We start from the raw sequence: 14604 nt of genomic DNA, 5'->3' as shown, positions 1-14604 counted from the left end.
GGGAGAAGCCGAAGGCTTCAGATTCTTTTTTTAAAGTCCACTATGGTACATCCATGCGAAGTTTGACTCCAGGGAGACTTTCCCACCCCCGTAGCTACACAATTGTGCAGGAATGCAGCTTTACCTCTAAAAAGATTGTGTGGCATAATTGTGCACACATGCACTGAAAATTTAATTCCCCTCTAAATGTTTGTTCAACATTTTGAACTTCGACTATCAAAGCAGGAAGCCTAAAAATGATTTTCCTCCACTCAAAAGCCGAAGTGGGGTTTTAATCCTCTTACTCGTATCCAGAGTTGTAAACCATTCGGAGTCATTTTCAACTGAAGCTACATCTAAGCTTCAGTATATAAATACATAAATAAGCTGCAAAGCCACGTGTTCATCTATGAAGACACTCCAGCAGAAAAGAACGGTAACACCAGGAGACCTGAACACACACAATGCAGTATTGCAGGGAAATAACAACCAAAGTCATCAAAGTGGTCAGGAGAAAAACCCCAAAGACTTCTGAGGAAGACACAGCTTTGGAGGACAGGTTGACCAATGTGCCAGCATCATGTGAGTGACCCGGGCAGGGAAGAACCAACCCAAAACAAACAACCAAAAAGCCAACTTAGCAGCCTTTTTGTCAAAGAAACAAGACAAAAAATCTGTCAACAGGGATGGGACACAAATGGTATCTCATTAATCATGCAGATGTTTGGAAAACTGAGAACTTTGAAAACTTCTTCCAAGCTCTTTATAAAACTTGAAATAAGATACAAGAACTTGAGAAAGAGAAAAGATAGTTATGTTCACACATCTTTTCCCCATTGGTATATTCCAGGTGTGTTGACTGCAGTCCAATCATCTCCATCTAGCATGTTCATCACCCAGACTGCATGGAGATGGTGGGACATGGCTGTTGTACCCTCTTCATTTGCCTTTGTGCCCACCTAAGACCTACCTTTTTCAGTGCCTCCATTTGAGTAAGGTCTCTTCTGCGGAGCCTCACCCAACGTTTACGTCGGTTAGTGTGATACATCTTCTCCGCTGGCACCCAAGACTTCGGTTTGTTGTCTGGTGGGATGGTGATGCCATATTCCCAGCCTTAGAGAGAAGACAGAAAAGCTTGGAATACTAAAAAGAATTATCCCTTTATGTGTTTAACCAAGGGAACACCTGTGTTGAACTTCCACTCATTTCCATGGCCAATGGCAGAGGCATTCTGAGATTGGAAGCCCAGTATACCTGGAAGGCACCAGCTGCTTCAGAGAACTGAGATGCTGCAATTCAGAGCTTGATAGGATTTTGAAACTTCATCCCAATTTTCCAGATCTTGTGACCCTGAAGGACTCTTCAAGGAAGGAAGTCCATGTGGATCATTTTTAAAGCAAAACAGCAAGCGATTACTTGGCAGCCCCAAGGCATCTCTTCCTATAGTTTTAGAAATAAATTCTGCTATAGCCTACTATTCCTAGTTCTGAAAAAAGAAAGGGAAATAATACAGAGGAAAATTGGGAAATTCCTGAACTCTCCTCATCATCTCCTCATTTCCTTGTTCAAGAAGCGAGAATTTATTTTTCCAGACAAAAGCGAGGCTTTTCTCTAAATCCTCCAAAGCTTTTTCGTTATTTTTCCATTAATGTGTGTGCATGTGTCCGTTATTTTTAGAAAAGAATTGCTTCTTTAAAAACCTACAGCCAAAGATGTTCTATCTGCTGGGCAACATCAGGCTCCCTCCAGAGACAAGGAGACCCTGGCTAAGACTATTTCCTTTATCATACACAGAATATGGTGGCCCATCAGCCAGTTGATAGTCTCTAGGCGGTGGGAGAGAGGTACAGGCTTCATACCCACTCTCACTTCAAAACCTTCACACTAGAGGGTTGTCCCCCAAGAACAGAAGTCCTGGTCTTTTTTTTTTCTCACTCACCATTGCCCCATCCCTTATAAATAGTCACATCTTAACAGTCTCTGCATTCCTGACCAGATAGTATCCTTAAATTTGGGGTTTTCTTGCCAGTAACAGATCCCCAACAGACAGAATTCAGAGCTACCTAAGTATATATCATGCTGGGGTATCCACAGGATATGGTAACAAAAAGTCAAGATGATTGCCATGGTGGTGCAATCAAAGCTCCCCCCAGTTTTATGTGCATTACAATGCACACAAAAAACAGGGGGTGCTTCCATCACGCTGTTGCAGCTGCCATCCAGACTGTTTGACCCTTCCCCACAGACACCCTGATACTACGACTGAGCCAAGAAATGACACGCATGGGGCAGCTGGTAGCCCAGCTGGGGTGGCCATCCCAGCGGAACAGTTGTACAATGTCTATCTGAACAAGTGCATCTACCAACAAATATCTTAAGCTGGAATGTGGGAAAACTGTGGACAGCTTATCCCAGGGTCTGGAGAGTGAGAGGGTCCAGCTGGGGAACAGCAGGCTTCAGCTGGACCCTGGCAAGACTGAATGGCCTTGGGTTTTGGGGCCTTCCAGTTCCAGGACTACTCCACCTTTGGTCCTGGATGCGGATGCATTGCCCCGGACTGAGCTGGTGTGCAATCCGGGGGTCCTCCTGGACTCACAACTCCTGCTTGAAGAGCCGGTGGCAGTCATGGCTAGGAGGGCCTTTGCACAGCTTTGGGTTGTGCGCCAGTTGCACCCGGTCCTAGATCGGTAAGCTCTACTCACAATCACTCATGCCCTAGTCACCTCCAGATTGGACTACTGTAATGCGCACTACATGGGGCTGCCCTTGAAGAGTATCCAGAAGCTTCAGCTGGTGCAAAGTGCAGTGGTGTGGGCAGTTATGAGCGTTTCTAGAATAGCACATGTCACACCTTTGCTGCGCGAGCTGCACTGGGTGCCAGTGTGCTTCCGGGTCCAATTCAAGGTGCTGGTTTTGACCTTTGAAGCCTTCATGGCATGGGGCAGGGTTATCTGAGGGACTGCCTCTCCCCGATTACATCTGCCCATTCCATCAGGTCTGGCAGAGAAGGTATGTTGCGGGTGTCATCTGCTAGGGACTTAGGGTCCCAGGAGGCAGGCCTTCTCTGCCATGGCACCCGCCTTATGGAACATCCTCCCCCCCCGAATGAGGTCATCTCCATCCCTCCTGATCTTCCAGAAGTCCCTCAAGACCTGGCCATGTCATCTGGCCTGGGGGCCTCAGGGGACCGGTGAGATCTGGAGGTGGCTCCCTTGCTGATTGAATCTCTTGTGTGTTTTATGCTTTTTTTAAAAAACATTTTAATTTGACTGCTTTTGACATGTTTATTGTTTTTATATTTTTTGCTGTATGCCACCCAGAATCACTTCTTGTGAGATGGGTGGCCATATAAACTTGAGATAGACAGACAGACAGACAGACAGATAGGACCAGCCATACTCTGGAAAAGCACTGGACCTTCACGAGACGCAACTAATGGCTACTCAACTAATGGCTGACCCCCCTAGAGCAATGATTTTTTTTACAAAGGAAGATAAAAACTAATACAAACTTTACAAAGGAAGATAAAAACTAATACAAACTAATATAAAGTAAGAAAAAGAAAAGAAAAAGGAAGAAATCAAAGGGAAAGCTTAAAGTGCAAGAGTAAAAGAAAAATAGCAGAGAAAGAAGAAAGATATAAGGAAGTAGCTTCCGATCTTCTTCACAGCAATTATAAGTACAATTATAAATTTACCTCTTGCTCACAACATCTTCTCCTCCCTCTATAATCTATCCTGTCTAATCCACAAAACCATAAATCGTACATTCATTTTTTTCTGTTTCACGCAAAAAGTCTACAAGGGGTTTCCAGTCAGCAATAAACTTAGTTATTGCCTTTTCTCTGGCCAAAGAGTCAATTTGGCCATCTCAGGAAGTTCCATCATCTTCACCCTCCATTCCTCCATTGTGGGTAATGCCGAATCTTTCCATCTTTGTGCATACAATAATCTCGCTGCAGTTTTCATGTACAAAAAACAAAGCTGCATGGCTTTTTTCCAACTGGTTGTCCGTCAGTCCCCAAAGAAAGCTAATACCTTTCTCATCAACTGCTCGGTTGAGATCGGTGTCCCACTCCACGTCTTCCCATTTCCATCCTAGAGGACACTCGATTTCTTCCTTGGGCAAAATCTTCTCCCCGTTCTGGAAAAAGAGAAGAGGTTCCAGTGAAGTCCACTAGCTGGCCTTCCTTGCAACTCAGAGGAAGGCTGAGAGGAAGAAGCTTGCATGATTCGTTAAAAAGAGAATCCCACCCCCATTGCCACCAAGGAGGTCATCGCTCACCACGTCTGTGTAGGCTTCGGCCATGTGGATCCACTGACCACCCGGGAGCCGCACTTGGTTCTCAAATACTTCCTCCACAAAGGTCATGTGACCAGCGTCCACGTCGTGCAGTAGCCTGTATTGTGTAGAAAGGGGGGAACTGCCCTGACTTCTCTTAGCGTTTTTCTCTCACCCTAAAAAGGCCATTTTTAAAAGGAGGCCCTCATAACCCCTTGCCTTGTGACAGGAACTCCCTTGGCGCCACAGACTTCCTCTGCCTTCCTGGGGTTGGCTTGCAAAAGCAGAAACGAATTGAGCCAGCCACCAATTTGGGCAGAAATCTGGTGGTCTGAAACCTTGGACTTCTGCTCCCCATATGTGAAAATTCCGAGCGTACCCATCTTTCAGCAGCAGATGTAATTACGATGAAGGTGATGGCGATGGTGATGATGGTGCAAATAGCAACTTTTTGATGTAACCAGACAAGTTGCAACTGCTCATGAGGCTTTAAAGCCACACAAAATGTAAGGTTTCTGAAAGTTCTGAGATGGATTTTATATCTTCTCCACTCAAAAACAAAACCCCACCCTTAATTCAGATTCCAGTCCAGACTCCTACTGCCCACCTTTCCCCAACTTATGAGTGAGTGGGAGATTTGATGTGTAAGGTACTCGCAGTGCAGCTCTGCCTGAAAAGGAACTACCGCTTGGTCTCAATGACCTGACAAGGCCGCTAGCCTCCTTGGGGCCATGGCAGGGCCCCTGTGGCCCAGGCAAACGACCTGGCATCTCCAGATTGGACCAGGAAAGCCCCCAGTGCTGCCCACTTCCAGGCAGAGTGGACCACAGAAGGTAAACGCAGCCAAGTGCTGGGCCCACGGCAAGGCTGTCAGGCGTCAACGCAGCCCCCGGGGTGCCACCAGGCAGGGGGTCGGGAATGATGGATGCCAGTCTCTTGAGCTAGGAAGACTTAGCCCAGGATAGCCCTAGGAAAGGGAGGAAACCCAGAGTCTTGAACCTCCCACTGCCCATCACTCACGTCTTCTCAGGGCTGACAAACCAATCTCCAGCCCACATCCAACCGGTGGAAGGCTTGAAACTGTCCTTGGGCAGTTTTATCTTGCCAGTGATGTCCGAGTACTTGGGGTAGGTGAGACCGGTTGTGCCCCAGTTCCCAACCAATGCCAGCTTCGTTTGGTTTTCATACTACGGCCCAAAAGAGCGAGAAAGAGAGAAATTGGGATTGAGCAAATGGGCAAACTGTCTCTCCAAACAGGGTAGCTCAGAGGCGAGCAATTGCACACTCGTTGGAGTGTGCAAGCTAAAACAAAGCCTTGCTGGGTGGAATTCCACTTGCGTGCAAGAGACAGAACATTTCTCTCTCCAGGACTAGAAGCGGAGAAGTGTAAACAGCAGTGAAGATACTCGTAGTAGAATTGGAGCACCGGGAAATGTGTACATTTGACTGTTCAAGCCCTTCTGAGCTTCTAGATGGAAAGGCATCTGCCCAGTTCAGGTGAAAATGCAAAGGGGTGTCTTCTCCTCTCATCTTGCATGGCAGGTCCCCCCCAAAAGAACAAGGAATCCAGTTCTGGGGGACGTCCCGTCCCAACCCCGTTAGAGAGAGATAAGATTTGGCTCACCGTTTCAGCAAAGACAGACAGCCTCCCCTCGGCTGTCTGGTTAAACTCCTTCTCGTCCACAGCCAGCCCCAGCCACAGCCGGACCCGGATCTGAGCTGGGATCCTGGGACCCGCTACCTCTTCCTGAGGACACTAGAACAAAGAGGAAGAAGGCCCAGCGCTATCGATGGGCAGCAGCCTGGTAGGGCTTCAGGAGGAGCCCTTCACCATTCTTACTTCGGATGTTCACAGCAACCCTAGGCAGTAGGACAGGCTGAAAGGACCACCTCAAGGGGACCATGGCAGGGCAGTGGGGGGAATGGGTGAATTGAAATCTTGGATGGTTGGATTGGACCCAAAGGTCATTCTCCCCTGGGACTTCCTGGAACAGGATCATCTCAATCTGTCAGAAGTTGCTGCCCCTTTATTAAAAGCATGAGAACCCCTGTCTCTACAAGCAAAATGTAAGGTGCAACAGAGGCCACAGAAAGCAAGAAAGGTGACGGAGATCTAGCATTAAGCAGGGAAGAAGTTGGGTGGTTTCTTCAAGCGCTGGAATGCAGATGCGCCAAAGGCTTCAGAGAGAAGCTCAGCTTTGAAATGGGCACCTGGTTCAAGCCATAGTGATGTCATGGGTCATGATGTCATCAAATAAATGGCACGAATTTGCATCAGCTGCAGAATGGCAACATGGTCTCGTGTGACCTCACTCCCACTCCCCCTGCTCCGGAGGCACTTCCTGCACAAGCCCTCTTGGGCCACATCCATAGAACTGGCTCAATCTGGTCATTTGCAAACCTAAGGGCTGCAATTTATCGGCTAATTCATTTATTACCTATAACAACCTCCATAATCAATCCACTACCAGTAGTTTACAAACAATGAAAAAACAAAAGCACAATACATTCTGAAGTGAAACAACAGTCACTAATACTATAAAAATAAAACAGCAAATCATAAAATGCCACCTGGGTGTAACGTACAAAGACTGGATAATTTTTGTTTGTGGAGCCCTCGGTGCTCTCTGGGCCTTGTTGTTTTCTTGCAGATGTTTCATTGCCAGACTAGGCAACCTCTTCAGTGCGAAAAAATTTTGTTTGCCTGTTTTTGTGGCTCAGCATGTCGTGTGAGACCAGCTCACTGATTAGTCTGTTCAGGGTTTAGCGTATTACGGGACTCGGAGGAGGAGTCAATTCCATGTGTGCATCCTTGGGGGTTGAACCAGCTGACCCACAGAGGGCTTCCATCTCACAGCGGGGTGGGTGCCCAGATCTTTCATAAAGCTTTCCTTCTTTCCTTCTCTCTCTCTCTCTCTTGCGAATAACCTATTCTCTATAGCTTCCTGGCCCCTCCCTACTTCCCATTTTATGACTCCTGACCATTTATCTCTCTTTGTGCCCGTCATCCAGATTCACTGGGCTGGCCAAAGATCACTCCATCTCCCAGATGCTTCGGGCACACCCTGGTAGCAACTATCTTGATTAGGGGAAGCAACATGGGACCAGTATCTCTCGCTCTTCTCACTGAGGGAAGGGGAAGGTAAGGCCAAGAACATCTTGGTCATCTTCTGCGTCACTGTTGCTGTTTTGGTGCATTTTGTGCATTTTTCAGAAAGAGCAAGCTAGATTTTGGGCTGCAGTTTTCAGATGAGGAAGTTGCGTTCAGCCAAACATTTTGGATAGTCCACCTTGCTTAATTGCATTGTTTAAACTGGATTTGTGATTTCTGTATTTTCTTTTACTGTATTTTTGCAGCTGCACCAGCATTTCTATTTGTACACCTTGCCAGTGCCTGGTATTCATCAGGACAGCCATTACCTAATGTCAAACAAGCCACGAACGGTCACATGGCCCCATTCAGTTCTATGCATTCGGACTGCCCTGCCCAGGACAGTCTGGGGGCCACAGCCCAAAGGTCATCCCACCCCCATCCAAGATGGAGACCTGTTGCTTGAGCTGAAAGTACATCATCCCGTACATCCTCCCCCCTCTCCACCCTCATTTAAATGTCAAAATCCCGCCTGGCCCTGACAAAACTCACTTTTAAGAATATGGTCTGGAGTTTTCCACAGTTTTTCCCACAACAGCTGGCTCCGTTGCGGGAGAAAAGGACCTCGCGGGCAGGCAGCCGGGCATAAGCCACGCGCCGGTCCCCTTGCAGCATCCAGATCACGACATCTGGGAGGCTGTTCTGGGGCTGGAAAAGAGATTATTTGCAAGCGAGGGTGAGAGACAGGGAAGCAGGCCTTAGGAAGGGGTCATCTTCATGCCAGCACAGGGTTTCTCAACCTTGGCAACTTTAAGAAGTGTGGACTTCAGCTCCCAGAATTCCCCAGCCAGCCTATGCTGGCCTTTAACAGAATCAGTCACAAGAGTCTCCTTCATAAAATGGTAGAAGTTGGGCTAGATGATACTACTTTAGTTGGACTCTCTGCCAGCTGCATGACAACACACAAGGCGTGCCAGCTCCCCCTGGGCTTGGAGGGAAGTGTTGAGTGGAGAGCCGCAGGGTCTGTCCTGGGCCTTGTGCCGTTCAACACAATGGCTTGGATGAGGAAGATGAGGGAGCAGAACGCTCATCCAGGCTGCCGATGACACAAAGCCGGGAGGGGTGGCTAATACTTTAGAGGAGCGGGAGAAGATTCACAAGGCTCTTGAGAGGCTCGGGCAGTGGGCTGAAAGGAATAAATGGAAGTGAACAGATGAAATGCATCATCTTGCTCCTGGGTCGGAAGAATGTGAGGCACGAGTAGAGCAGGAAGAGATCCAGCTTGGCAGTAGGATATGTGAAAGGGATCTGGGTATCCTGGTCAAGCACAAGTTAACCACGAGCCAGCCACGTGATGCAGCTGCTAAAAAGGCAAGTGCCCTCTTGGGGTGCATCGAGCGGAGCCCAGAGTCCAGCTGATGGGATATAACTGTTCCCCACAATGGTGCCCTGTTCAGACCCCACTCGGAATATGGCTCTCCTTGAGCCTCTACATCACTGGCAAAAAGGGATTCTGTTGCCCAATACCTGGGATTCTCCCCCAGTGATTTCCTGGTCAGCATGTTGGCACCCCCTTTCCCTAGACAAAAAAAATGCTAACCCCCCACAATTTAGAAGACGTGGAAGTCCTCATTCCTCTTTGCACGCAAGGAACTACCGTACCTCCTCCACCATGGATTTTAACCGAGAGAGCCAATCTTCCGCCTGATCCAAGACCATTTGTAGATCAGAGTCTTCGTGCTTCAACTTGAAGGCCGTCTGGACCATCTGATTGAGGTTGGTGGTGCGGAAACGATAAAGATAGTGGTCCAAATGGGTGCCGTTTGGCTTCTGGGTGACATCAACCAGGGGCTGGCTGTGGGAGGAAGTAGCAAGGGAAGCCCATCTGTTAGCCTAACCCAGGGAATGGAATGAGGGTCACCCAAGAGAGATGCTGCAAAAATAACTCTGTTTCTTCTTGCCCCTCTTCTCCCACTGCCCCACCCACCAGATTTTGAAGTGGCCTGGGGAAATTGCCCAAGAGATAGGCCTCGACCCACGTCCTCCTGTCTGTGATTCTTCCAAAGCATTGTGCGGTTGTTGATGGCAAATTGTAAATTACATTAGAGGAAAAAAACTGCAGCATTCCAACAGGAAATTGGCTGGCAAAGGCTCTTTGTCCACTGCTATTGATTTCCCCTCTCGATAAAGTTAAGTTAAGAGCAGAGACATCACACTGACAACAAAGGCCCGCATAGTTAAAGCAATGGTGTTCCCCAGAGTAACATATGGCTGCGAGAGCTGGACCATAAGGAAGGCTGAGCGAAGGAAGATCGATGCTTTTGAACTGTGGTGTTGGAGGAAAATCCTGAGAGTGCCTTGGACTGCAAGAAGATCCAACCAGTCCATCCTCCAGGAAATAAAGCCAGACTGCTCACTTGAGGGACTGATATTAAAGGCAAAACTGAAATACTTTGGCCACATAATGAGAACACAGGACACCCTGGAGAAGATGCTGATGGTAGGGAGAGTGGAGGGCAAAAGGAAGAGGGGCCGACCAAGGGCAAGGTGGATGGATGATATTCTACAGGTGACGGACTCATCCCTGGGGGAGCTGGGGGTGTTGACGACCGACAGGAAGCTCTGGCGTGGGCTGGTCCATGAAGTCACAAAGAGTTGGAAGCGACTAAACGAATAAACAACAAATTGATTTCCCCTGATATTTGAGGGTCTTCCCCAACTTAAGGAGAACACAAACGTGACCTCAAAAGGTGACATGCACCTCACCCCCAACCAACCAATCCTAAACAGCCTAAGACCATCCTTAGAAGAGGCCGGCAGTTGTGCAATGGGTAGATTGTCGTGGGCGTCACCCACCATCCGAGGTCAAGGAGAGGGATGGGTAGATGCTTCCCACAGGCTGGAAATGCCTGGTGGGAGGAAGGAAGGAAACAAAACATGGAGAACGTCCCCCCCCTCCAAGCCAATCCTTGCCCTAAACATGCGCTGTGCACCATAAATAAAGGCACACCATTTGCCAGCCCCCTGTCTGTGAGAGGGTAGGGACCATCAGTGGGGACCACAAATTAATGAGGGTCTAGTTTTCTGCTGACTCAAGGACTGGTGGATCATGTTTAACTCAGCCATGGGAACGGCCCAAAGAGAAAATGTGACCACAGATAAACCACAGGCATCTCAATGTCCTCCATACGGGCATGGAAGAAGATGCACGTGCTCCAGGATGCCACCCAGGAACCCTCCACAGATGGTGGTGTAGAAGAGATCTGTGTTAGTCCATGGTGGCCAAAACTCAGGAGTCTGGTGACACCTTTTCCGACGAAGCCATTTTATTCTCATGAAAGCTTCTGCCTTGGAAATAAAGGGGCTCTTCGGAAAAGGTGCCACCAGACTCCTTCCACGGATGGTGGGAACTCTTCAAACCACGTGTCCTCCTGCTTTGGAGCTCCCTTCTCAATCCAAAGGTAGACCTGGCCAAATAAACTGCAAAGCATAAACGCACATTCTGAATGTTGACCTGGCACCCCTTTGCTCACAAGCGGCGAACGTCTGCAACCACCAAAGAAAGGCGATCCGATTTCGGGCCTTTTGCTAACCTGGGAAGTGGGAGGAGGAGGGCGGCTGTTGGCCGAACTTGTGAAAGCCGAGGCAACCTGGCCTCCAGAGGACCAGCTCCAGTTCAGTTCTTTTAAGCAAAAGCAAGCACTGTGTTCTTCCACATGAGCACAAAATAACATTTTTCTGCTGGGTTATTTTCAGCTGTTGTGGAAACCAAGGCTGTTTATTTTTCTTTCAATGAACTCAATTAGAGTAATCCCCGAGGAAGCTTTGATTTGCAGCAGAGTGGGCAACCGTCTTGCCTTCCGTGACCCCGAGTCCTTTGCCCTTGCATTCCTGTAATCTGCTGCTGTTCCTCTGCTGGGGGCGCATTTTGCACATGCCCAGAGACACTGCTTCCCTGCATATTTCATCATCGCATGTGCCCACGTTGTGCTCAAGTCACGGAGGGCCTGAGCTCAGGAATCTGCGTGGAGATTTCAAAAGGACGGGGCTGCCTGACAAACGGCTGCTGGGGAACGGGAGTGGGTCTGAGTGGGCTGCTGCGCCAGTAGAGTCAGCCTGGCCAATCCACGGTCAAAGTGCTGGGCCTCCTTGCGTGAGCCACCAGTCTGGCAGCTCCTGCAGTGACACCCACCCCCCCACCCCCAAAACTGACTTGCATTCTTGCTGGGGAGATCCTTCTCTGTGCAAAGCCAAAGTTCTGGGATGCGCCCGGACCACGTCTGGCACACACAGATACCCAGCTGTGTTTGTGGCCTGGGGAAAGTGGAGGCACAGAGGCCGGGTTGCTGAAGACCACAACCTGGGGGGGGGGGGCAGGGAGCAGAGCCAGCCCTACCCTCAGGCAGGCTGTGGAAAATGGCCCCGGGCAGCAGGGTCTGAGGGGCAACGGGCCAGGACAGCTCCCCACCACTCCTTTCAAACTGCCCCCAGCTGCCTCCGTGGGCCCCAGGACTTGCCTGGCCCCTCCTGAGCAACCTGTGCTCTCCTGTGGTGGGAAGTGGAGCCACAGCCCATGGCCACGCTTCCGGAAGATTTATCTGCCCGGGTGAAGAAGTCAACAGCCTCACTCCTGTTTCTACATCCGTGGCATGTGCGTGCAAAAAAGGACTGGGCTTTGACGGCACAGATCTCAGAGCCACCATCTCGACTTTGTGGATCCCCGCCCCGTGGGCCCCCCAATCTGCTGGAAGGGAACCATTTTGCCCTTCGCTTCAGGCAGCAATTTGCCTTCCCCTCTGGAGGAAACTACCAGAACTTCCCACCACCTCCACGGAGGCAGATGAAAAGCAGCCAGGCTGCCATTGCACTGGTGGCGTCTGCTGCGTGGGTTCCAGCCTGCAAACTTCACCACAAATGCCAGCCTGTATGAGCCCCTGGAAAGGGAGGGTGCAGCCTTAACCCCACTGCCCCCTGAACGCGTTTCCTAAAAAATATGTGCATTATTTCACACACTGATTGACTGTGTCTGAACGTGGAAGTTAAACAGAGTTGGGCCTAGTGAGTGACCGGGTGGGAAGCCACCAGGAAATGTCTGGTCTGGGAAGTTGAAAAACCATCCTGAAAAAGCCCTTGGCCGCCTGTTTCCATCTATGGCCAAAAAGTGCATGAGGGCGTACTCATGTGACGAGCAGGTGCCAAGCTGGGCTCGAGTGAATTTTGATTAACTAGACGCTGCTAGGCAGGGACAGATCCCAGTTCATATTTGCGGGCGGCGGGGGCACGGGGAGTCCCAGGCTGAAGAACAGACTTGGGCAGTTGAAAACGATCAGCGGGGAACTCCTTCCAGACACTTGCCAAGAAAACTTCGTGGACATGTCCATGAAGCCGCCAAACGCCAAGCTGGACTTCAGGAGGACTCTTTGTTTTTTGTCCCGCTGTGGCATCCCAGGAAGTCCAGAGCACGTCAGGGAAGGGAGGAAGGAAGAGCCTATCTTTCGACCATCTACAACGGTAGGACTGAGGTGGGTGGTCTCCCCCCTGCTGTCAACATCACTTTTTCTCACTTCACCCAACCTTGTCCTGCGGGACAAACCTCTTCTGGATTCCCTGCCTTTTCCTAGCAATTCACCGGGAAAACCTGAAATGCTGGGAAACAGGCCCTCGTCCTGCCCGCCGTCCAGCCCCCTGCCGTGCATGAGGACCCCCCAGTGGGCCAAGCACCTTTAGGGGGTCTCGGGACAACGCACCATCTTGAGCCTCGGACGACCCTGTTTAGAAAGGGGACCCCCCCCCGGCACGTTGCAATAAGGAGGCATCCGGAGCCCGACTCCATGGGTCTTTGGACCCGAAGTGATGGGTGAACGGGTCCAGACAACAAGCTTTGAGATCGGGATGGCGGGGCTGTTCTGCGCCCCCTCCCCACACCGGGAGAGCCCATCCAAGAGGGGTCTGCCAGGCCAGCTCACCCCACAACACAATGAGGCCATTCAAGCCGGAGTGGAAATTTATGACCTGCCTTCAACATCACCTTTTCAACTCGGGGCTTGGCTCAGTGCCTCGGAGCCAGCCCGCACCAAGGGGCGGCATTCTCCAGCACCGGGGCCCCGTCCAACCCAAACAGACACGCTTGTCATAAACCCACCGAGTGGCGCGCGGCCCGGCCACGGCCGCCTCTCGCACGCCTACCTGCAGTCCGCAATGAGCTCATCCAGCAGCTGAGCCACGGGGGCGTCCAAGGCGCTGACAGAACGCTTGGCTTTCCGGGCAAGGTGGACCAGCTCCAAGTTGGCTGCCTGCACTGGGCACAGAGCAGAAAAGCCACACGCCACTGAGGGAGCCCCCAGACCCGCACCGGTCAGCCCTCTGGTCGGCTCACGGGGCAGCTGAAGGACCGCCCCACCCCCCGCCGTCCGATGCCGGGCACTTCAGAAGCCTCTAACCCTTTCTCTGTCCATTCTGGGCAGCCCATTTAAGACGCGCCCCACTCTGGGCCAAGGTGGAACTCCTAAGAGAACCCCCTGCCTCCCACCCACCCCACAGACCTGTGTGTAACTTTAGCTGCTGCAAACTCAGAAGTGCTTGCAGAGTGTGGTCAAAAAAGTCAAGATGGTGGCTGTGCCAGTGTGAACAAAGCAATGTACATAAAAAACAAGCGGCCACCATCTTGACTTTTTTGACCACACGCTGCAGATTTCCCTGTGCAAGATGCCTGGCCTAAGGCCTTCCCCTCCATGTCTTTCTCCATGTTCCAGAAAGCACAGACCCACCTCCAAGTCCTGGCACAGAAGGGGGCCTGGGTCAGTTCACATTAGAGGGCAGAGGGGCCCAATTCACACCTCTGAGCTGACCTTGGCCAATCCCCCAAAGCCAGGAACAGTCCAACCTGGCTAGTTCTTGGATGGGAAACCCCCCGGGAGCCTCAGGCTATACTGGGATGCAACGACAAGCCACTTTTACACTGTTGCCAATACATCTGCATGGACAGAGTCACCAGGAGGCTCAGCTGCAGGGCATCTTTACCCAAGCTCCATCTACGCACCAGCAGGAAGCAAGGTGTGTGGATCCAGCTTGGTGGGTCCGTATCTTCCGCCATACTTCTCAGCCACCATGCCGGCTGAGGCCAGGGACTTGAAGCCAACTGATATACCCAGCCAGAACACAATTATCCTCAAAAACCTACATACATCAGCGTTTCTCAACCTTGGCAACTTCAAGCTGTGTGGACTTCAACTCCCAGAATTCCCCAGCCAGCA

At 50.6% G+C, this 14604-nt stretch overlaps 2 protein-coding genes across 5 annotated transcripts in view; one reads left to right on the top strand and one right to left on the bottom strand.

Annotated features, from left to right (window-relative positions):
• The window catches only part of PAIP2B (poly(A) binding protein interacting protein 2B), a 178146-nt gene that overhangs the window by 27178 nt on the left and 136364 nt on the right, over positions 1–14604 (top strand). The gene's annotated exons all lie outside the window — the stretch shown is intronic.
• Positions 1–14604, bottom strand: part of DYSF (dysferlin) — a 128876-nt gene that overhangs the window by 68886 nt on the left and 45386 nt on the right. For all 4 annotated transcript variants that reach the window (XM_063310330.1, XM_063310332.1, XM_063310329.1 and 1 more), the window contains exons 21-28: positions 13538–13644; positions 9014–9206; positions 7904–8059; positions 5885–6016; positions 5281–5447; positions 4264–4378; positions 4017–4122; positions 950–1092 (exon numbers count right to left, since the gene is read on the bottom strand). In XM_063310330.1, coding sequence (XP_063166400.1) covers positions 950–1092; positions 4017–4122; positions 4264–4378; positions 5281–5447; positions 5885–6016; positions 7904–8059; positions 9014–9206; positions 13538–13644 — 1119 coding nt within the window. The remainder of the gene's footprint in view (positions 1–949; positions 1093–4016; positions 4123–4263; positions 4379–5280; positions 5448–5884; positions 6017–7903; positions 8060–9013; positions 9207–13537; positions 13645–14604) is intronic.

The sequence above is a fragment of the Candoia aspera genome, chromosome 8 (assembly GCF_035149785.1).
Source record: "Candoia aspera isolate rCanAsp1 chromosome 8, rCanAsp1.hap2, whole genome shotgun sequence".
Taxonomy (NCBI): domain Eukaryota; kingdom Metazoa; phylum Chordata; class Lepidosauria; order Squamata; family Boidae; genus Candoia; species Candoia aspera.
The sequence above is the reverse complement of the archived record's forward strand: the minus strand, read 5'-3'. Positions and strand labels throughout refer to the sequence as shown.